This window comes from Ictalurus punctatus, chromosome 17 (genome assembly GCF_001660625.3).
Source record: "Ictalurus punctatus breed USDA103 chromosome 17, Coco_2.0, whole genome shotgun sequence".
Taxonomy (NCBI): Eukaryota; Metazoa; Chordata; class Actinopteri; order Siluriformes; family Ictaluridae; genus Ictalurus; species Ictalurus punctatus.
The window spans coordinates 4,228,395-4,253,605 of record NC_030432.2 but is presented as its reverse complement, the minus strand read 5'-3'; the positions used below and the strand labels follow the sequence as shown (position 1 = coordinate 4,253,605).

Here is a 25,211-nt window from a genome sequence, read left to right as displayed (position 1 = left end):
TGAGCTTGGCTATATGTGTTTAACCAACATACTGTACTACTTAGATTACCTTTACCTTGAGGCACAGGTGGAGGAGGGATGGCAGGAGGAACGCTGCACGCCGGCATGCCGTTGCTGGTGGTTTGGCCGCCGAGGTCCTCTGAGGGTTTGGTGAATGAGCTGTTGATTTGGCTGCACAGCGCATTGATGCTGTCTGCTTCAGCAGCCACCGACAGGTCCATCTCAGGAACTGGGGGAGAGGATCAATGGACTGGGTCAGTTTACACAAAGCAAACGTCATGCACAGGGACCACACAGAGCGCTTACATGCCAGAGCGTAATAAAATAATCGTGTCCAGTAGAGCTTGTGGAATTGGTCTGGGACGCATGGATGGGTGTTTAAATTGATCCTTTTTTTTTTTAAGTGTCGATATGAAACGTCTTGCTTCTTCATCACACCACTGAACATGTAGTGAGAGTATGCACAATTATTGAAGCTTTGATGACACAAAATGTGAGGTACATTCTAGAGGTCATGTAAAACGTTGCTCCTTCCTTCATTAGCACACAGCAAAGTTTCAGTCAGGACCATAACGGACATGGAAGCCACCATTTTAGCAAACACTGAGTCCTTATGCTACTGAAACAACAAACTTAGGAAATCCTTGACCTGTCTTGATGCTACAAATAGCACACCATCCATGATTCTCTCATCAGTGTCAAATCTGACCTAAGGGATTAAAGCAGAGAACAGAAAGGGCTGTCTATCTCTCTCTCTCTCTCTCTCTCTCTCTCTCTCTCTCTCTCTCTTACACACACACAGATCCTCTAGAGATAGAGTTTCTGTGAAAATACATTTAACTGCAGGGAAACACAGCAAGAGAGCCAGCAGGGTCACAACAGCAAAGCCACAGCAGATTTCTTTCTATAAATACATAAAAGGCCTGGGACTGTAAAAAAATAAATAATAAATTGTAGAAATATGAAATACCAGACCACTACGATGTAGGATTTATGTGAAATGCTTGTTTCACTATATATGTGCAGTTCATATTGCTAGACTGTAGTTTCACAAATATATTTTATAGTAAACTGCACACAGAAATATGTACAGTTTGATACTGGCCTACAGTCTAGCTCTTAACGCATATATGCGCTTAACCGCATATACAACGCATATTCAAATTTTAAAATAAAATCTACATAATATCGGGTTAAAGATTCTGGATCAGGATCGTGGCAACTTTACCGTCTACTTCTGTGTTGTTGAATACAATTACAGTACTAGTAGAACTGGAATAGAATTACTCTAGTACTAGTTTAATGCTTGTAATATCTGAACACTAGTACTTGAGTAGAATTTTGTATGAGGGTTTGGTGACGGATTCGATTGCATGTTGTGTATATAGCATCACTGACCTGGGTTCTTGCTCTGGAAGTCAGTTTTGCGCTGCAGAGTGGATGGCAGCTCGTTCAGGCGCAAAGACAGTTGGCGTTTAAAAGGCGAGTTTTTCTGGCTGAGAGTAGGGAAACCACGAAACGAGCCCTGGCGCACAAGCTGCTCGAGGGGCGCGTGACGGCGTGGGATGACGTGTGGCCCGCCTGCCTCGGCTCGTTCTACCTGTGTGGCAACGCCTTCTGGAGGAGAGGCGTTACCTGGTGGCACTGCAGGGATGGTGCACACTTCTGCACAGAGGACGTTCAGATGTTTACGATTTATTAATTAATAAACTGCAATGTGTATTAAAACATGATGCGAAATCTAATCGATCTGGAGTCTGCAGTAGGTATTGGATTAAGTGACCTTTCTTTTTGTCCTGCAGCTGCTTCATGATGTCCTCTCTCTCTCCCTGCTGGCCGGCCGAGGACACGCGGAACGAGCCTTCGCGGACAAACGACGTGCGGGTGGCGTCGAATGAAGCTGTGACTCCGCACTCCTTCTCCCGCCGCTGCTTTCGCTCCAGACACGCAGCAAATGCACACCCTACTGCGTGACTCAGACGCTCACCCTGCCATGGACAAAACTCTTTTAGCGATATCATAAAACAATCGTGGTGCTTCTACAATTATGCTTTATTTTTGTCCTGTTAGACAAAGAACGGGAAACAGCACAGCCTGTGTTCATTGAGATGTACTGCAGCCTTTTAATCCTAGTTGGCATAATGGAGCTAATAAAGTCCTTCTTCAGCATCCTAATATGTATATAGTAATACTTAGTAAGCGAAGAAGACGTTTCTGTTCCAATCGTCTTATAAAGATTTTAAAATGACCTTAGACAAAATATTAGAGACAAGTATTTTAGATTAGCACTAATTCTAAGCAGGGTTTAAGATCTTCAAGTGAATGACTGAACACTCGGGACACTCCAACCGCACTCTAATGCTATAACTCATTTCCTCAAGTGCCTCAAGTACAGCAACATGCTGCATGCAGCTGTTCCAGCTGAGAGAACTGCGGTACAGTCCTTATCTCATTCCCGCCTCACTGGAATTAAACGATGAGTGTAAAGTGCAAGCCGCTCTCACCGAGTCCTTCAGAGCCATGAAGCAGTGGCACATCCAGCGGCGAGTGGTTCCGTCCCGGCAGATGTACGAGAAGGCTTTGTCGTAGTTGCGGTCCGGTGCACAGAACGACACCTTCTCAATGGTCTGATCGACGATGAGGTCCTACACACGACATGCAACAACATGCAACAGAAACTCGTTTCAATTACAGCATTTCTCACATAGTCTCTAGTGTGTGTTTTATCACTTCGCAACCATCTGCTCTCACTGCAATTATGGATTTTCATATGTGACTACATTTTTAAATATGGAATCCCAAATATGGAATTTAGTTAAGGTTTTTAAAGAGTAGCTTTAATTAAAAGCACGAGGGTGTGGAGCAATAAAGCTAGCACGCAGGAAAAACCGTCGTTCCGGAGAGAGCACTAAGCACCGACACACACACGCTTCCCATCCCCTTTCTCGCTAAGGGTCTATACGCAAGGGTCTGCTCACAAGTCAAAGTGATTTTGAGACTCTGGAGGCGGGGATGAGATGTATGGTATGTTCGCTGCTCTGATTAGTCACTCTCAACCAACTCTATTACTTCTGGAAACACAGATCTCATTCACAGTAAAATTCCCAGATCACATTAACTCTATTAAAGATACTGTTTAAAGGCGATGCACAATGACTGCATAGTAAATAAGCTGGAGATGGCAGAAGTGGTAGATTCTCACAGTGTGTGCGTGTCAGGTGAGGAGCCCATTCATCTCAAGCTTCTTTAATGGCTGGAGTGGCCCAGCGCTCTGAGCCGAGAGGCATTTCGATGGCCAATTGTGTTCCGGGGAGAAAAAGCAGGAAGACCGGAGCGGTCAGGAAAGAGGAGGGGCTGCTGACTCACTTCACACTTCTGGGAATAAAGGAGGCCACAGGGCTTGTTAAATGTCAGGGCGGGACCCCAGACATGCCCGCCCGAGTTCAGAGTGTATGCAGCAGGATGCTGTGGAGCCATATGGACAGTGGTAAAAGGGGATTAGGTCTCTGCGCTGACTCATGGCAAAGCAGAGGGATTAGCAGAAGGGCAGGGAGAAAGGGAGCGAGAAGGAGGGAGGCGATGGATGGCTGGTTGTGTTGGGGGAGGGTTTAGAGGGAACACAAAAGAGGGTTCTTTGTGCTTTCTACTCCCTTTTCACAGCCTGGAAGAGAACAGGATGACTGTACTCATGATGTAGCGAGGCCCCCGTTTACCTTTTCACTACTGTTTGTATGGGTGTGTTTTTATATCTTGGTAAGGACCACATATTCTTGTCTTTGTGGGGACATCTGGTTCCCACCAGGATATAAAAACACACCCATTCACACATACAAACCGCTTTGTTAAAAAGCAAAAACAGCAGCTTTTATTCATTTATGCCATGCTCAAAAATCCCTTCTATTCCATCAGTGAAAACAACCAAGCAAGCAACCCTCAAACCCATGTGTGGCTTCACGGACGGCTGGCTTCAGTAGCTGGACATAAAGTAAAGTTAGTTGTGGGATTTGGCTTTTGGGGAGCAGCCAACTTCCCCTGCTGTGCTTTTTTTCTGCAGTTTCCCCTCTTGTTCAATGGCAAGTCTGTAAGCTAAGGCCAAGACATAACACTGTCAGCAAGAAACATTCAAGTGAGGCATTTTCAGAAGGTCCCTGTTTGCCTGGTGATTTCCTGTTTTCGCATAAAATTCAATAGGTACAAGGATAATGCCGTGCTTACCTTGGTTTTGTCGTCCACCACTCTCAGACCGTCAGCCGAGACCCACAGCATGGCTTTTACCGTTTTTTTCCCGCTCTGAGAAGAACATCGACAGAACAGCATTAGACTTTCAAATTCGTGTAGCTTTACATCGGTTCTTTGAGCTCACCGTGGCAGTTATGTCTGGTTGTACAACTGTGTTTGTGCGTCCTCAGTGAACAAAACAAAAATGCATGTTTTTGCTGTAATGACGTGATGATGAAGAGAAAAATGAAGACCTAGTGAGGCCTGTATGGGGTAGTAGCAGTAACTCTGTAGAAGGAGAAAGAGAAATTGTATGCAAATCAGGAGAAGCAGAGTGCAAATGAGGATCACGGAGGGGGACACGGTTAGGAAAGAAGGACCTGGTGGAATTCCAGCCACCTTTTAAATCAGTGAGAAAGGAAATTAGAACGTATAACCAAGCAAGCAAAGCCTAAAAGAATCAGAGAACAGAGGAGGAACAGGAAGAGAAGGCAAGGGAACAGCTAGCACCAGCTGGAGAACTCTATTGGGATAATGAAGAAGAAAGAACCCACACAGTCGACTTTGGCAGATACACACAGGTTATAGACCTCAGAACAATACTGATGCACACATCATACATAACGTAAACGTTCACCGAGTTATTAGATCATTAGACGTACTCATCTATGTCCTAATAAACCAGAGACTCAAATACGTTTTCAACATACAATATGTTCAGGTAGAAATACTACATGATCAAAGGATTCACCTTTACAATCACCTCAACAAAATAAAGCACACAATCTATCTAAGCACACTTTTACACAACTATAGTTGCCCAGAAACCTGGTCATTGATCAGATTTTCTGCTGTTTTTGGTAAGTATTTGGACTTTCAAAACCTGCACCTTAGCTGTAGCTCCAAATATGTAAAGACTAGCAAAAAAAAAAAAAAAAAAAGAGGACAATCTTGAGAAATCTACATTTCACCTTATTTAATTTATTTGGAGTCGAATGTTAGCAGTTTCAAATCATAACCAGTTGTTATCTTGAATCTAGAGTGATGCTGATCATATTGAAAAGATAGAGAGAGGAAATACTCACCGCTTTCAGTTTCTTCACAGCCTCCTCACATACGTGCATCCCTCTGGACTCCTCCACCTCCACCAAACCCAGATACTGCAGAGGAGAGAACGAGCATGAGAACTAGAGCAAGATCAGGTATTCTGTTTTTCCATCACCTGTCATATAAATTCTTGACAACAAATCTACAGTGTCATGAGGTGGGGCAGATGGATGCGACGGGTACAGGTTTTCTACCTTTATTAAAAGTCGATAAGGTGCCATTTTTGACCATTTTCATTCGAAAATCGTTGGTTTGAATCCCGAATAAAATAGCTAGCTGTATAACTTGTCTAATGTTAGCTAAGCCAAACGTTCACTGATCGATTTTAATTTGTATTAATCATAAAATGTGGCGCTACTATGCAAAACGCATGACGCTCGGCAGGTCTGCCTCGGCACATTTGGTGAAAACCCAACACTGTGAAGCATGGTGGCGGTAGCATCATGTTGTAGAGATGCTTTTCACCAGCCAGGACTGGGAAAATAGTCACGATTGAAGGCAAGATGGCTGGAGTCAAATACAGGGTAATCCAAGAAGATAACCTGTTTCAGTCTACAAGAGATTTGAAGACTGGACCTTCCAGAAAGACAATAGAGTATATGCGTCAGTGTATTAATGTATTAACCTGAATGTGTTAGAATGGCTCAGTCAAAGCCCAGACTGCAATCTGATTGAGAACCTGCTGCGAGACTTGAAAATTGCTTAATAATTCACCAATGGTTTTTATACAGTCTGACAGTCTTGCAGCAATTTTTGCCAAGAATAAGCAAAAATGATCAGGATCCAGATGTGCAAAGCTGACAGAGACATAAGACTTGCAGCTGTAACTGTAGTCAAAAGTGGTTCCACTAAGTTTGGTTGAAGGGGGTTGAATATTTACGCAGCCAATATTATTTTTACACCTTCAAATGTTAGACATATTGTGTGGGGGGAAAAAATAGAGGGAAAATTCCATTTCAATTACAGGCTTCTCAATTAATTTTAATTAATTCTTCAGAAATAAATAAACAAATTCTTCAGCATGGATGGCCAACAACCAATTTACAGACATTTCCTCTCTTATTCTGTTTCTTAGACTTTGGGTTTTTCCTCCTGTTGTTACAATACATAGATAATAATGATAATAATAATAATAATAATAATAATAATAATAATAATAATAATACCTTAGATTTATATAGCACTTTTCTAGGCACTCAAAGCGCTAGATCTAATAAATCTTTAAATGCGTCACAGCACCCATCTTTCCCAGTAATATCTCAGCTCTTATTCATATGAACTTGACTAGATCTCTTCCTGGTGGGTTGCCACATCAACGTTCTCAGAATTTCAACTCTGGCTTGCGTTCACACTTGGGCGTTCCCAGGTAATTATCGGCCATGGACGAACGAAGGAGTCGCGCAGGACAGGAAGATGGAAAACAAAAAGGAGGAAGTTAGCAGGGTTTCTGTGGTCTAGAATTGAATTCATTTTTATAACTACATTTAGTGAGATTTTAATCTTCTGCATTAACAATGACCAAACAATCTACCCTGCAGCCCTAACCAAGAACCATAAATTCCACACTCTAATACATAAATAGCAGATTTATTATTAAAACAGAACATCCCGTATAACCTGAGACAGAAACAGAGCGTCTCGTGTGTGTGGTGGCGCAATTCATTTCGGAACGGTCTGTTTTATATTACGTGATGATGTGAGCACTGAGGAGAGGCTCCATTAGAGAATTACATCTCCGTCTCCCTGAGACTCCGGAAGCCTCGGGCTACCAATGAAAACGAGGCTGAATTTAATTATGTTTATCTCTCTGCAACGAGACCTTCATTAATGGCACAGAAGCTTGCCAGCTTCAGCTTTTATTTTAGAATTTATTTCTTTTTTTCCTCTTTCAAATATACCACGTTCAAACGTCAGCCCGTGCCCAAAATATTGGCACCCGTCTTGTATATAAACCGGGTGCTATTATTATTATTATTACGACAGAGGGTGTTTGCGCAAAGCTGGACGTGTCGAGGTTCTGGCCCTCGTCCAAACCCTGCAAGCATGTTATTGACTTTTAAAGCTTTTGACGCACAGACTATACCCGACCTATTTCAATGCGAGCCCATTTAGCCTCATGGACATGCCCATTAAATTATCACTCTTCTGTGTTATCTTTATTCCTATCAGACGATCCTACACTACACTTTCTCTCCTCTAACGAACCAGTTCAGGAAGCGCAGGCTAAGTAACCATAACAATACTGTGTTTTATCACTGATCACCGTGTCTGTAGGTTCGGTTTCTTACCCGGACGGCGAAGCTGCATTTGCCCTTGCGCACGGCTTCTTCGTCGGCCTGCCACTGGTGTGGTCGGCTGGCCTCGGGCATGTAGGTTGGCTTCTTTCTGCGCAAACTCTGACGCAGCTTATTCATCTCCAAACTCTCAGGATCCCTGTTGCTGTGGGGAGAGAGAGAGAGAGAGAGAGAGAGAGAGAGAGAGAGAGAGAGAGAGAGAGATTCAGATTAGTAGTGTTCTTCCCTAGGCCTAGGTCATTAATCATACTTTTTTTTCTCTGAACATATTGTGTACAGTGGCTTGCCCGAGTATTTTTTCCCCCACAATTCCTCCACAAAATATTGCAACGCTTCAGCGCTGGAGTGATGTACAATATTCCTAACATGCCATTTTTGCACACAAAAAAAAAAAGACTTTCTTAGTATTCGAATGGGTTGTATAATGTTTTCACTGCAGTTTATTTTCTCCTTGTTCAGTTCTGTCACTACAACGTCATCCACGATATTGCAGCCGCTAGTAGCTCGTTCTCAGTGCCTTCCTTCCATCATAAAACGACGTCCTTATTTAAGCACTATAATTAAGCCATTCATTCTGTCCCGTGATTTGCATTTGGTCATTTCAAGTGCTGCATAATGAAACATGACATAATCCAGAGTCTTCTAAACAATGCTGATGGGAAGCTCATTTCCCCACCAAAGCCACATAAACCTCTGTGAATGAAAAATCCACTGATCCAAAGTAGGAGTACAAACAAAACACACTTTTATAGATAATGCAGTCAAAAGCAGTCAATACAAATTAGTGACATTCGTGTTCGTGCTGCCGCTGACATCTATTCACACTGTTTGGCATTTGTTCTCGTGTCCTCACGCTCTCAACCAGGCTACACCACACTCTGATTCCTCAAGATGTACCCGTGAGCAGAAAATACACAGTGACTTTCAGCACACACACACACATACACATACACACACACACACACACTTCTGTGCTGCAGAAATTACAGCAAATGTTCTCCAATAGTGCAAACATAGACAAATCCACATCTCACTTTGATCACAAATGCGTTTTAAAATAGCGCTGACGGGGTTTTGCAGGGAAGGACACATCTGTAGAAGGAGCTCTCGTGTCCGGGTATTTTAGTTTTTTTTTATTCAGAGTTGGCCAGCAGGTTCAAGTAGGTTCAACAACCATCATTTGGTAGGTACGACCGTGCGCTTCACAGTGGTGTAATGCACCTTGATGCGGCATGATTTTGAATCCCACTCTCTGCATTACACACAGCTTTTACCAGGTGGATTCATTCAACATTAACTCAGAAGTGGGAAGTCGGAATCACGTCATTTGTGCGTTCAAGCTACGTCGTGGGGGTTAAAAACAAAACAAAAAAAACATGGACACTCTCCATGTTCATCTTTTGTTAGCAAAGATCTAGCCAGCTAGATGAGTTATGAGTGATGTATATTTACCTCCTCAAAACAATGAACCGCATTAGTCAACATTACAGATTTAACTAGTCTACGTTTGGACGATGATTCGAGTTAAACGTGACAGACTTGTGCGCCAGGTCACACAGCGAGCCCTCTGGTTCTTCTTTATTTTATTTTGTACGTATGGACATGTTTATGGAAGTGACGTGGAAGTTGTCCAGCCACACTGTCCACACGTGGAAAAACCATGTGGACGAGTGTGTTCACCCAATAACACACCACTCCACAGCACTTCCTGTACTAATCCTACTCTCTACTTTAACTCATGAGCTCAGCACAGAGTCGAGTGCGAAGAAGGAGAGATGGAGAGGAGGCCGGAGGGGAAAAGTCAAGAAAGAAAGAAAACGTAGGGACTTGAGGGAATAAATAAACAAATGACGACAAGAGAAGAGAGAAATGGGTGGTAATCCGATCCCATCTGATTGAGGTCAGTGTTGTGATGCATGGCTTGCTCTCAGAGGTGGTCTCCGACGCTCACAAACGGCAAGATTTCAACCCGCAGGCTGCGGGATCGACTACACAAAAAGACGAATTTCATCAGAGAAACTGGCTATCTGTTGTTAGAGTAGAGTGAGTCACGGAGGAGGAAAACTCGCTCCAAAACACGCATCTGAGACATGTTACTGCACTCGCCAGCACCACCCAAAGATGTGAGCTCAGAACCAAATGGGAACCAGCTGGAGTCTGGTAAGAATGAAAAAAAAAACAACAGATGAAGGAATGAGAGTTGGCAATCACAGAACTTTACGTCTCTGAGACACAAACAGCACACGCCTTCACGAGAGCCAACGCACTGCACAATGAAGATACAAACTCCATTACAGCAGACTGTATCAAAGTCTAATCTATACTTTCCACTACTTTCAGTTTAGTCCATTTCTACACTGCAAAATCTGACATCTTGAATATAGTCAGATTTATCTAGTATTTCCTATTATAACATTACAATTAACCACAGATTATTCAATCTATTTTTTAAACTCGTTTCAAGCGTTATATTTTCTATGGTCCTAATGGTAGATAATTTTGCTTCTTTCTAGAAATAAATGTGTAAAATTACCAAAATGGTCTGGTAAAAAAAAAAAAAAAAGAGAGACTATTTCAAGCTGGAAATTAGCAAAAATGTCTAAAACGAGGTTTCTGTAATCTTATATTTGGTTTGTTGTAATCTTGTAAAAGGAATTCATAAATTTGACTATATTCGATATAAAGATATTTTTTACACACATCCTCCATTATAAAATCCTGAATGAGGAGATGCACAAGCCTTTAGATATCATCTGCAAATATTTTTTTCGTTGTTGTCGTCATCGAATTACCTCCGTTTTGAAATGTCAGATGTAACTAAATAAATCTACGACCATCTGGGATGTTTCATATGATTAAAAGATTCATCACAATACTACTTTGAATTAACTGTAACCATAATTATGATCAACTTATTAAACTCATCAACTGTCAGGCCCTGCGCTCTGATCCCAAATTCCTGGTATGTTGGGGTATGCGAAGAAGGGAATTTCACTGTGCTATAATGTATATGTGATCAATAAAGACTCGGTATCATTATCAAATAGATCAAGAGATACAATTAAAAAGAAATACGATTTTTTTTAAAAAGATTTAAGCCACGCCCATGTCGGGTTTGAATACGGATAAAAACAAAATTTGAATGAGGAATGACTATCACCAGAAATAATCCTGTTTGTCATAAATAAATGTGATTAGGAAATAATCTAATGATTGATTTGCAGTAATTTATTAGTGAATATTATGCATTCCAGGTTGTTGTTTTTTTGCACCCGTAACTGCTTTTTACACATCTAATGCTCTTGCTGTGTCCCGAATCGATTTTCTCTGACGCTGTAAGCCTCAGGATAGCTTGCTTTACCGCCACTGACGATCCTTTTTTTTCCCCTTCATACTGAGAAGCAATTGCAACAGATTATTCGATTTGGAGAACCATACACGACCGTTCCATTTCGATTTATGTCACTTTTCACCTGATATCGCCTACTGTACGTTTAAGTAGCCTTAAATAAAAGCTGACGATCTCAGTTATTCATTTCAGATCCAGCGTACCGAGCCAATACATCAATAAATCATCACAGCCCGTTTATTTATTATTGCTTCACTCTACATTTTGCTTCTCAGTGTCATGCGTTAATGCTGTGTAAACTGACTTCAGATCGGCTCTTCCAGCTCACAGGCAGCGGTTTGTAGATTCATTGCGTTCACTCGGCATTAGCGTTGTGTAAATCTGCTCCATGGGGGGTTTATGTTCTGTGAGCATGACAGCGGTGCAATGAGAAATATATTTCTGAGACATCCTATATGTTAGACTCCATTACTGATCCATCTCTCTGTAATGACTTGATGTTTATCTGTGCTGTAGTTCTAGTCAGAGTTACTTGAAGGATAGTTTACGTTTACTGTGACCACTCTGGCTGAAGAAGAGTGGCTGGCTTCGGGCTAAGACAACCACACCGTGGGTGGGTTACTGTTGGACTGAATCTTAAGAAAACACTGTTGATTCTCAAATAATATCTCTCTCTCTCTCTCTCTCTCTCTCTCTCTCTCTCTCTCTCTCTCTCTCTCTCTCACACACACACACACACAGCCTGAGATTTAATAAAGCATGTCAGTGCGGTACAGGAGGGTGAAAAATGACCGTAGCTCATTTCAGTGATACGAACACGCGCGTAGCTTATAAAATGTTAAACGCTAGAGATTTCTCGGCATGGGAGCTGTTTGAAGTCTTCAGGAGAACTCCATGCGATGAACAATTGCTTGCATCAGCAAGTGGATTTACAAGAAATCGTATACTCAGCATTATACAATCATGTCATTAGTCATGATGACCTCATTCAGAGAAGTCCCTCAGAGCTCTTTTACTGGAAAAGTATGGCAAGAAGCTGACAATGGAGAACAGCTGCGGGGAAAAATCTAAATAAATAAATAAACAAACAAACAAACAGATGCACAACTCTACACAACTGCACATGAAAAGAACAATGTTCTACTACACAGCTTAGAACAGAACAGCGTTCCACTACACAGCTGCGAACAGAAAGAAATTCCACTACACAGCTCAGAACAGAACAGAACAGCGTTCCACTACACAGCTGAGAACAGAACAGAACAGCGTTATACTACACAGCTTAGAACAGAACAGCGTTCCACTACACAGCTGAGAACAGAAAGGAATTCCACTACACAGCTCAGAACAGAACAAAGTTCCACTACACAGTTAAGAACAGAACAGGGTTCCACTACACAGCTAAGAACAGTACAGCATTACACTACACAGCTGAGAACAGAACAGAGTTCCACTACACAGCTTAGAACAGAACAGCGTTCCACTACACAGCTGAGAACAGAAAGGAATTCCACTACACAGCTCAGAACAGAACAGAACAGCGTTCCACTACACAGCTGAGAACAGAACAGCATTCCACTACACAGCTGAGAACAGAACAGCATTCCACTACACAGCTAAGAACAGTACAGAGTTCCACTACACAGCTGAGAACAGAACAGAACAGCGTTATACTACACAGCTGAGAACAGAACAGAACAGCGTTATACTACACAGCTGAGAACAGAACAGTACAGCATTCCACTACATAGCTGAGAACAGAACAGCGTTCCACTACACAGCTGAGAACAGTACAGAGTTCCACTACACAGCTGAGAACAGAACAGAACAGCATTACACTACACAGCTGAGAACAGAACAGAACAGCGTTCCACTACACAGCTCAGAACAGAAAGGAATTCCACTACACAGCTCAGAACAGAACAGTACAGCATTCCACTACATAGCTGAGAACAGAACAGCATTCCACTACACAGCTGAGAACAGTACAGAGTTCCACTACACAGCTGAGAACAGAACAGCATTCCACTACACAGCTGAGAACAGTACAGAGTTCCACTACACAGCTGAGAACAGAACAGGGTTCCACTACACAGCTGAGAACAGAACAGCATTCCACTACACAGCTGAGAACAGAACGGAGTTCCACTACACAGCTCAGAACAGAACAGTACAGCATTCCACTACACAGCTGAGAACAGAACAGCGTTCCACTACACAGCTGTTACAATGAGTCCACTAACTGGTTACCTCTCCACCTGTTTTTCTAGCATGCTTGCTATTCCATCTGTCCCTACATTGTACTCACCATTTCTCTGCCTCAGGGACACACACACACACACACACACACACACACACACACACACCGCATGCCCTCATCTCCTGGACAAAACAAATAATGAAAGAGAACAATGTGTGTGTGTGTGTGTGTGTGTGTGTGTGTGTGTGTGTGTGTGTGTATGTCCTCAATGATGGAAATAACTGATCTGACCTATGATAGCGATAACTCCTTACTTTTGACGTTTACCGAGATGGTCTTGTCCAGTCCATGTGCATGATTGCAGATCACCTGCCCATGAGCCTGCCTCACATTTCTGTTTGGTTTGTCTGTCAGATTGTTTTTTTACTAAAACCCGAAAATTGCGCATGTTAAGTTCTATAGTATAATATTTTCGTTAGTAGAAGTAGGAAAATACACAGAGCAAGAAAGACAAAAAAAGAGAGAAGCAGACAGAGCAAGATGTAGAGGAAGGCTTATGTAAGCATGAGACCTCCATGCAAAAGTGAGAGAATGATAGAGACTGAAAGAGATACAGTGAGAGAGAGAGAGAGTGAGAGAGACAGAGAGAGAGAGGGGCGATAGAGAGGATGAAGCTCAGCAGAGCATCCGATTCTAAATAAGGAGCCTGACTCAGATAGCTTAATATAAACAACCAGGATAACTCTCGGATAAGCATATCCATTTCTTTCCCCTTTTTATATTAAGAGTGCTGGTAAAGCCAAGAGTTCTACTGACAGATCAGCCATTCAGTACGTCTCACTGGTACCGTACATTTATGTGGCCTCCCATATAATCAGTGCTGCAGTGTTTATGGCGACAAAGTGCACATTCGCATTAACAGCAGCGCTGTGGGTGAAGGGGGTAATGGTGGCTTTTCAGCAGTATGACAGGAAGAGAGTTACGCTCTAACCTCCTCCGCTGGGCCTTCAATTGGTAATAAGAAGAAAAGAGATAGAAAACGACCCTCTATGTTGATCTGAAGTTCGAAGTCAGGGTGCCATGTGCTACGCTGGAAGTAAAGATTTGAAGCCTAGTAATATTTACAGCACTACCGAGTCTATAGGTGAATGCGCACAAAGCGCATCCAAAGCTATTGATTCTGAGCTAGCTAAAACATTAGATGTGTAGAAATGGATAAGCACAGTGTGTGTAACCCGGTTTCCAGAACCCAGAGCTCCCCAAGTACCCAGAGCTCCCCAAGCGCCCAGAGCTCCCCAAATACCCAGAGCTCCCCAAGCACCCAGAGCTCCCCAAGTGCCCAGAGCTCCCCAAATACCCAGAGCTCCCCAAGTGCCCAGAGCTCCCCAAGCACCCAGAGCTCCCCAAGTGCCCAGAGCTCCCCAAATACCCAGAGCTCCCCAAGCACCCAGAGCTCCCCAAGTGCCCAGAGCTCCCCAAGCACCCAGAGCTCCCCAAGCGCCCAGAGCTCCCCAAGTGCCCAGAGCTCCCCAAGTGCCCAGAGCTCCCCAAATACCCAGAGCTCCCCAAGCGCCCAGAGCTCCCCAAGTGCCCAGAGCTCCCCAAGTGCCCAGAGCTCCCCAAATACCCAGAGCTCCCCAAGCACCCAGAGCTCCCCAAGTACCCAGAGCTCCCCAAGTACCCAGAGCTCCCCAAGTGCCCAGAGCTCCCCAAGCACCCAGAGCTCCCCAAGTGCCATGAGATTGAGTCAGATCTGATCCAGCACTGTTCTATCAAGCTCTGTACAGTATTATACAGGGGGTTAGGATTTAGAGGTTGGGGATAAGCGTATAGAAGAACATCTCACAGAGTTCTGGATCCAGCTCCACCCTGGATTTTAGGTTCTGCAGCAAGGACCATCTCAAGCTTTCCAAACTTGTTCTTACCATTTGATATAAGACCACACACACACACACACACACACACACACACACATACATATACATATACATATACATATATATATATATATATATATATATATATATATATATATATATATATATATATATATATGTGTGTGTGTGTGTGTGTGTGTGTGTGTGTGTGTGGTCTTATATCAAATGGTAAGAACAAGTATATATATGTTTGTCTTAATATACATACATACATACATACATACATACACATACGTATATATATATATATATATATATATATATATATATATATATATATATATATATATATATATATATATATATATATATATATATATATATATATATATGTTTGTCTTACTATCCTTGTGAGGGCCTTGGACATATAATGCCCTCCATTAATATTGGCACCCTTGGTAAATATGAGCAAAGAAGGCTGTGAAAAATTGTCTTTGTTTAACCTTTTGCTCTTTTGTTAAAAAATAATAAATCTCAAAAATACTCTGCTCTCATGGATATCAAACAATTACAAACACAACATATTTATCCAAAAATATATATCTGTTTGTTAAATATAGGTGTGCAACATTTATTGGCACCCCTATGGGTTCACATGAGAAAAAATATAAGTATATTCCCATTTATATTTTACCTTTTTTACTACACCTGAGTGACTAGGAACAGGAAATTTTTCAGCCATTACTTCCTGTTTCACAGGGGTATAAATATGAGGTAACATATAGGCCAAATTCTCTTAGTCATTCATAACAATGGGTAAGACCAAGGAATAGAATTTCTGCCATCCACCCAAAAGCTACAGATCACATGGTGATGTAGCTTGGCAAATTTACACCCCTACCCCCTCCCCTCCCCCGCACACACCCCCTTTTGAAATTAATCCCTACGTCTGTGGTGTGTGCATACAGTATGTAGGTCACTAGCAGTAAACATTAGTGCAGCTTTATTTTTGTGAATTGCAGTCTCAGAAATTTTGCCAGTAATGTGTGTATATGTGTGTGTGTGTGTGTGTGTGTGTGTGTGTGTGTGTGTGTGTGTGTGTGTGTGTGTGTGTGTGTGTGTGTGTGTGTGTGTGTGTGTGTGTGTGTGTGTGTGTGTGTGTGTGTGTGAGGAAAGGTCATGGCTGGAAGCAGTGATACAGAGAGACAGCTGAGTCAGAGGATGGGAAACACACAAGGGTTCAAATGTTCAAAACAGACACTCGAGCTGAGACACAGCTTGTTCTCAGTTCAGAATCAGCACTCCATTATCAAATCTCTCCATGCACTGTTAATGCTTAGCATAAAAGATTTTCGATGCTGTACACACACACTCAGAAAAAAAGGGGTTCTACACTGTAATTTTCCTCGTCACTCATGCTTACACTCTCTGTGAGTTTAGTATGAATCTTTTACCTGGAACCTTTAACGCTTTACACTGAAAGGTGATTACAGTTCAACTACGTACTATAATCTCTGTGTCCCAAGGGGGGGGGGTATCCAAAACACACAAATATAAATGGCGGTTTTTATTTTAAAAAAATAATAAAACATTTCATCGGAATCTAATATCATTAAGAGAATCAAGTTTAATAAACCAAAATGAAAACTTTTGTTCAGAACTAAAACTGGAAAACGTTTGTTTGTTTGCATAAGGTACATTCATTTTTTTCACAAGGCTGGACGATACGACTATATAAAATCGATATTGTCAAACGGTCACAATACGATTTTCTGAGATATCTATCGTGGATATCTTTTTATGTTATTTTTAAATAAATTTAACTCCAAACTGACTCAAGACAGCTGATTTGATGTTAAAACTGTATTGTATTGTATATTTAGTGTGTAAAGATGATCATTTTTAAAAACATTGTGTGTAAAGATTATTATATATTTTTCCTCAAACATCAAAAATAAAAGCCATTTATTTTATAGACATATACATCCTCAAACAGCTTTTTTATGCAACACCATTAAAAGGCAATACTGTGTAATTCAGGTCTGTAAATTCAACTCTACACAGATTGTCAGACACACTATAAAATCAAAACTACGCATTAAAAGGATGTTGTGAAGCGATGGAAGTGAACACTAATATACTATACACTAATATAAACTTACTAATATTCATATTAGTAAGCTGTACGTCCCTATGCCATTTATATTTTTTTGCATTCGGACCATAATGCAATGCAACTGTAATAATACATTTTAATGCAAAAAAATAAAAAATTCAATGTGACACTAATATGAGCTGTTCATCACACTATTAGTTCTTAACAAAATTATTATTATTATTATTATTATTAATTAGGGGCATACTTGTGGTCACCGAAAGGGCAGGACGAAACAAGTAGTACCAGATATCCTCCCTCGCATGTTAATCAGTTAAACCGACAAATCACGGATACCGAGTCCAGCTTCAGGTTACTTGTTTAAAGAACAAAATAAAAACTGGAACTGACAGCTTCCATATTCGCTCCACAGCTTTGCCTAGAGAATATTAAATATTAATAATCAGTGCCAGACAGAAGCACCTTGAACAAACTTAGTAACTTATGTTCGACTAAAGAACCGCTACAGAAAAACAGCAAATAAATCCTGTGCCTCTGTTTGTATGGCTCCTTCCTGAATTAATCACTCACCTCCCCTCCCCTGCCTCATCCATGCCACTGCTGAAACTCATCCCAGATAGACAAACGGATGAACTGACATAACAAAAAGAGAGGACGAGGAGCTGGAGGTGAAAACGACGGCTGCAACTCCACTACTCGTTCAAAAAAAAAAAAAGAAAAAAAGATGGACGTGGCCGCACCTCTTCTGAAAGGATTAACTTTGAGGAGGCGACAAAGACACACGTGTCGTTCCTCCCCATCAACACATGCGCCCTCGCCCACACGCCTCAAGAGAACGGATCGACCGTTCGTTTCTTGGTAACACGTACGTGTTAAGAGCCGGTGTGTGTGTGTGTGGAAAGAACAGAGAGAAGGAGACAGAATGAGGGAGGAGTGTGAAGGTGATAAGGCTAGGGACGGTAATGACACACTTCTCGAAATGCTGTGGCGCAGGGTGTCTGCATTGTTATCTCTTTCTTTCACTCCCTTCATCTCAGAGAGCGAGACAAGACTGGGCAGTACTGGGTCTCAATCCGTTAGCTGCGTTTACTGGCAAAGCACTAAGCGGCACAGTCTTACATTCCCTCTGTTTCCTTTATCACAGCTGCAGTAGCACACTCATAAACGTTACACGCCATGATGGATGAAATAAACAATTCCGACACTGCTGCAATGCAATGAACAGCAAACAAAAAAATTTCACCTATTGTCAGAGCAGCCTGATAAGATGTATTGCTAATGCATCCAACCATAAGCCTATTAATATTCATGCAGTTTCAGCAACTGCTTTATCCTGGGTTGTTCAGGGCTGTAGTGGATCAAGAGCCTATCCCAGGAATGCTGGATACGTGACTGATGGGACGCCATCCCATTGCATAGGACCTATCCTGGGAACACTGGGAGTGAGGGAGGAATATACCTTGGATGGGATGCCATCCTATTGTACAGGACCCATCCTGGGAATACTGGAAGTGAGGCTGGAATACACCCTGGATTGGACACCATATCATTGTAGAGGACCTATCCTGGGAACACAGAGTGAGGTGGGAATACACCATGGATACCATCCTATTCTAGACTATCTATCCTGGGGATACTGGGTGTGAGGTGTAAATACACCTTGGATGGGTGTACACAACTGTACACCTATTCACAATTTTACAAAGCCAAGCCACATACTGACATGGGATGTTGGAGGAAACTGGACAACCCAGAGGAAACCCACACTGGGAGAACGAGAAAACTCCACACCTGAGCTCAGGGCTGAACCATGTACCTTGGAGCTGTGAGGCACAAACACTACCCACTGCACCGCAATGGTACGGTTATATAACTCGAATCCTTAAAATCCGTCCTGCTCACGCGTGCCATATAAATACTTACCAAATAATTGAACTGACTGTACTTTGTTTTCATTATGAACCTACTTGCAAATATATTCACTTTAATCTCAGCTCTTAAATCATTCATATAGACTTAGAATTTAAGCACCTGGTAAAGAACTGTACGCAAACATGTCCATATCAATAATGACGAAGCATGCTTGGAGGAGGATCACCACCATGTCTTGCTAACTGAAACTCGTCCAGACGGACTGCTGTAGGCAGCGGATTGATCACGTTCCGTCCCAGTTTCTCCTGACCCAAATGCGAGCCCACCAGCAGAGATGGTTCATTGTGTTCATATGGACACTTAACCAGACTTCCTGTGTTCTCGATGCCACATCGCCCAAAGTCAGTGAACAGATGGGACTTCAGTACATACACACACAACATACGGCACACACACACTCACACACACACACACACACACACACACACTGACAGGTCTTTTAGTTTGCTAAAAATCACTGCGTTATTTCTTTTCTTTCTTTTTTTTTTTTGCTGTGACAGTTCCAGGGAAGAATGAACTAAAACACAATTACAGCAGTGAAAGCACATGAAAGGCTTGCCATTACTCCAAAGTAAAGGCACGGTCAACAGCTGGTCTAGATTAAACTGCGGGGAATAAATGGTTTGTGGAGATGCGATTTAAAAAAAAAAAACAAACCTGTAATAAAACTGAAAAGTGACCAGACCATTATCAAAATAAAACTGAGTACTCTTATCTAAACCCTACACGAGAGTCTGCTACAGATTCTGGTTAGCTTGCCAAGATGTAGGTGTTTATACGGAGAACTCTGCTTAAACGCATTCAAATTTTAAGACACAGTTGGAGCACCATTTGTGTCTGTTGGAAACAAGGAGAGCGACAACGTACATTTAAGACATTGTGCAGCAAAAACAAAAAACAAAACAAGGAAAACACGCATCACATCACATCACGTCACGTCACGTGCGTCTGGTAGCTACAGTTACAGTCCTGTTTTAGCTCCAATCGATGCTCTCTTGTCTCCAGGAGCCAGGGGGAGTATGTTTAGAAAAGTACAGGCAAGATTAGGAACTGGACCTTGGATTGATAAGGTTCTATCTGACAACTCTAGGAGTTTAAGATATTATGCCTAGAGGTTGTGGCCCTGAATAAACGCACAACTTATACTTTAATTGGACATGCTATACCGTATATACCAAACCAATTTAATAGGAAAACCTGTAACCCTGCACATTAATGCAGTTCTTCAATCAGCCAATCATGTGGCAGCAGAATAATGCATAAAATAATGCAGATGCAGGTCAAGAGCTTCAGGTAACATTCACATCAAACATCTAAATGAGGAGGAAACGTGATCTCACGGACTTGCCAGTGGTGCCAGACTGTTCACAAACACCGCAGTCTCTTTACAGAATGGAGCGAGAAAACAAAACAAACAAACAAACAAACAAACAAACAATCGGTGAGCGGAAGTTGATGTGGGTGTTGATGTTAACACCTTGCTGATGAGAGAGGTCAGAGGAGAATGGTCAGACTGGTTCAAGCTAACAGGAAGGCTACGTTAATGCAAATAACCACTCTGTACAACCGTGGTGAGCAGAAAAGCACCTCATAATGAACATGACATTGAGCTTTGAAGCAGATGTGCTACAGCAGCAGAAGAGCACATTGGGTTCCACTCATGTCAACCAAGAAGAGAAATCTGAAGGCACAGGCTCACCTAAACGGAACAGCTGGAGATTGGAAAAAGAAGAGGTGATGGTTTTCTTTTTGTCCAATTTTGGAAAAATGGAAAAAGGAAGTGTCAGTCAGCTCCAGAGCAACTGGCACAAAAAAAAAGTGATGAAATTATGGCAGAAACTAAATTCATTCTAAATATTTTTTTTTTTTAAAACAAATCCACATGTATAAATTATTGGCACCCCAGGAATTTCTTATAAACCAAATGTAACTGAAGCATCTTTTACTTTTTAACGTTCTCCTGAGTGTTTACTTAGCCTTAAGTGGTCACCCATGACTTCCTGTTTCACTGGGGTATAAACATGAGGCAGAAAGCCAAATTCTCTTCATCAAAATGTGGAGTTGAGAATACATCCATGAAAAGAGACAAAAGTTTGTTGACTTATACATCAGGTTAAAGGCTATTGAAGAAAATGAAAGTGTTTATGAAAAAGTGCTTTTTTGTTTCCTCATGCACAGTGAGAAGGATGGTTAGTCAAGTCATTTCTGCAAGGATCACAGAGATTTAGGCATTTTTGGGTCACCAAGTGTCAATTACACGCCAGCTCAACGGCAACAAACTATTTTAAAGATGTGCGAAAAGAGCGGCTTTTCTGTCGTCTAACTGCAAATGTAAGTGCCCGGAGTTAGAGGTAGAGGTAGAGGCTACTGGAACTTTGACTGAAAAATCGTTCTACGTTTAGATGAGACAAAAATAAAGCTTTTTGGCAAGAAACACAAAAACAGTTTGACATAAAAAGAAGGATGGTTATAGAGAAAAGAACTGAATCCACACTCTTAAATATGGCAGCAGGTCTGCGATATAGTGGTGCTGTTTTTAATCCAAAGACCTTGGGAATCTTGTAAGGATAGATGGTATCAGGGATTTCACAAAGAACCAGGAGATTTTAAATGAAGATCTGGCTACCTCTGCCAGGAGGTTATAAATAAGTTGTGGTTGGCCTTCCCGAACCCCTGGCCAAAACGTTCTTGCAGCCAGAGTTATGTAATGTGCCGTTATAACGAAAATAATAAAACCAAGTAATATAGCAAAACAATGAAAATGTAAAATGGAAACTTCTTTCCTGATGGTGTTCCCATGTCGGCGAAACTTACTGACAGTTACAAAGCTCTGACAGCCGTTCCATAAACGACACAACGTCAGCAATTCTATGCTTTTCTTTGCTAACAGCATAGCGTTTATTAAAAATCTGTTTATTACTAATTATAAATTATGTGTGTCTGTCATTTAAGCCCTTTATGTTTGAGCCGTTACTATAGGAACGATAACACTCGAGAACGAGTGCATTAATATAAACATTTAATTTATTTTACAGCTGGAACTAATGTCAGTACTGCTGTTTGGGGGGGGAAGAAAACCCTAAATGAGCACCTTCTGATTCGAGAATTCAACTGCGCTGTGGTATAAACCATGCATTTTTAGCACACGCTATTTATGTCATAACAGTGCCTTCTGGCTTGAATTCCTAAACAGATCATCCTTTCATTCGGATGTTTTTCTGGGCAGCAGTGCTGAGCGGCGAGAGCGCTCCGATTGCCAAATGAAGACCGGATCATATCTCTTTCCCTCTCAGGCCTGCATTCAGCTCCATCACCATGGAGGGGAGCTCCCAGCTCACTCTGACACATACACGACCTCTGGGCAACTCGTCCAGACCACCTGACTCTCTCAAAAGACGCTTAACAATCCTACAGTCTTGCTCTAACACACTTCCCATCTTCAAAACTCTTTACAAAGCCCATCTGTTCTCGCAAGGATTCTACGAGGTTTCCCTCAGAACTGCGCCGATTCTGTATGTTTATGTGCATGTGTATATTGTGTCTTCAGGTTGTTGAAAATAAACGAGTCATGATTATGAAATGTACTCTGATTGTACTCGCCATGAGTGCCGTGAGCAGGTGAGCACTCGGAAGTCCGTCACGCTGACTTTGGTGTCAGCAACAACCACCCCCAAAGACCACACACACACACTCACTCATATATATATATCTATATATATATATACACACGCACATCCTCCCCTCCGCCACTTGGCAACCGGCTCCCATAGCAACCACTGCTATCAAGGGTTTCACGGCTGAGTGTCTCAGTTGAAGGAGACGTTGACAGGCGAGCACAGTCATTGCTTGGTGGCTTGGTGGCTCTCAGTGCAGACTTTTTGAACTTGCTGTATTCATTCTTCATGCTTTTATGTTCATAAACTCACAAAGAGACCATCATACAACATTCTTTAGTGCGGTTTGAGAAGGATTTCCTCACGGTGGTCGTATTTTGGAATGGTATACTATCCAGATGTACTTGCCGCATTCCTGAGACGTCTACTTTTAAGGATTATAAACCTGTAAACTTTTTCAAATCCAAGGTCTCAAAATATCAACTCGTTGTCTCAGTAGATGCCAAGCCATGTACATTCCTCAGAGTACAGCACAGTAAATAGAGTATAATAGTAAAATAATATGCTCTGTGGATTTCAAAGCACAATGTACTGTACAATTATGCAAATTACAATAACGCCTCACTTTCAGCTTAACTCCACTCAAGGGTTTAACCCCTTAAATCCTTCTTAATATTCAGTTATTCACAGTACAGCACGCAGTATTACTCAGTAACTACTAAGTAACCAATAGGAAAAGCTGTGTAGTTATGAGAATAAGGAATGCACATCCTGTGGCTCAGGTGGTAGAGCGGGTTGTCCACTAATCGTAGGGTTGGCGGTTCGATTCCCGGCCCACATGACTCCACATACCGAAGTGTCCTTGGGCAAGACACTGAACCCCAAGTTGCTCCCGATGGCGAGTTAGCGCCTTGCGTGGCAGGTCTGCTACCACTGGTGTGTGAATGGGTGAATGAGACACAGTGTAAAGTGCTTTGGATAAAAGCGCTATATAAATGCGCCATTTAACATTTTTACCATTCACATCCGAACCCAATGATGGATCCTCAAGGTTATTCACTGTGATGGAGACCGAACCACGGTGTACAGACTATGACTGTTTTTGCACTAGTATCCCCGGTCCGAGTCAGTTCTGCTTTCCAAGGCCTGTGACTACACTCCAGCACAACATTACTATGTGTGAGTAGAGGGAGAGAAAAAGAGTGCAAGCCCACAGATGGCCCACGGAACTACTGGGACATGCCACATGGCTCCTTCTTGATAGCTCGTGGCGTCCGGTGCAAGCAGCAGGGGCAGACAGCTTTGTCATGCTAATGGAAGGGGACAGCTGCTTTGGGCCATGTGGTGACACGGTAAACGTCGCTACGCAAGACAGAGATGCACCAAACACTGGTGAACCAATTACTATGACTGAGCTCTGGCAGTATTTATACCAAATATACACAAAGCCTTCCAGGTAAGGAGCAGTAAAACCAACTTTCCCTAATGCAGCAGATCCAACTACCTGTCCTGACTATGTCTGCAATTTGGTTGGTGTAAAACATCTAAACCAATTGATTATGTGCTTTGGGATTAGCTGCCGAGTTGTATTAAGAAAAGCAGAAAATTTTTGGAGTGGGGCTACATCTGTAATGCATCAAAAACTTACTACTTAGCCTTTATACTTAGGTTACAGCGTTATAAATGTTTTCAGTAAATCGGTAAATATAAACCTGCTTTGCCTGATAAGCTCATCTGGGCACCGTTTGCCATCCACTGCGAGATGCAAGAAAGGTTCAAGAAAAATCAATAGAGCTTTTAAGATACATCCAAAGTGCCAGCAAGTCACTAAAGAAGTATCTACCGGAACTGTGTAGTCTGACAGCAACTCTATCTCAGCAAGCCATTAGAAGCTCACATGGGCAAAAATCTTTTACTATTCACATCAGCTCAAAATAACCACCAAAATCCAACCTAATAATCAGTCCACAGCAAACACCAGGAATGCTTTAACAGACCCGAAGAAGATGGGATGAAGTGTGGTTATTTGCGGCTGATTGACTGGGATGCGATGGCAGATTATATCTGTACAGTGTAATGGATCTTCTTCATGGAGTAGATGTAACATATTGATCCGTACTATAAGCAAGCACAGAGAAAGCAGTAGAGCTGTGATGAATGTAAGCCGTTTGGAGGCCAGCTGTCTGTAACGTTTAAACAGGCAAAAAGACGAGCATGTGTGCTGGCCTTCTGGGCAGACATTCAGCATGAGTGTTTCAGCAGAACGGCTATAAAACAAGGACTATCCACTTTGACAAAAAGCACAAACGGAACCATCGACTAGGGCAAGAAGGCTTCCTGAGGTCACCAAACTTTCCTTGCAAACAAAAGCATGAAAAGGAATAGTATAGTAAAAGACAAGTGGAATATAGTAAGCAGGGGAAGTAGCGGGACCCCTCTGGGAACAATTAAGAACATTTCGAAGGCCAAGCAAAACAATGGCACTGATCCAGAAAGTGTGTCGA

At 42.1% G+C, this 25,211-nt stretch overlaps 1 protein-coding gene across 7 annotated transcripts in view; it reads right to left on the bottom strand.

Annotated features, from left to right (window-relative positions):
* numbl (NUMB like endocytic adaptor protein) overlaps nt 1-25,211 on the bottom strand; it is a 40,162-nt gene that overhangs the window by 3,707 nt on the left and 11,244 nt on the right. For 3 of the 7 annotated variants that reach the window (XM_047161537.2, XM_017490781.3, XM_053687486.1), the window contains 7 exons: nt 7,614-7,764; nt 5,304-5,378; nt 4,216-4,290; nt 2,505-2,645; nt 1,784-1,988; nt 1,399-1,665; nt 50-229 (listed from right to left, as the gene is read on the bottom strand). In XM_047161537.2, the coding sequence (XP_047017493.1) occupies nt 50-229; nt 1,399-1,665; nt 1,784-1,988; nt 2,505-2,645; nt 4,216-4,290; nt 5,304-5,378; nt 7,614-7,739 (1,069 nt within the window). In that variant the 5' untranslated portion in view covers nt 7,740-7,764. Of the gene's footprint in view, nt 1-49; nt 230-1,398; nt 1,666-1,783; nt 1,989-2,504; nt 2,646-4,215; nt 4,291-5,303; nt 5,379-6,491; nt 6,677-7,613; nt 7,765-13,482; nt 13,794-17,731; nt 17,879-25,211 lie in introns of those variants that run through there. The other 4 variants (XM_053687487.1, XM_017490779.3, XM_017490777.3 and 1 more) reach the window with 4 other exon arrangements.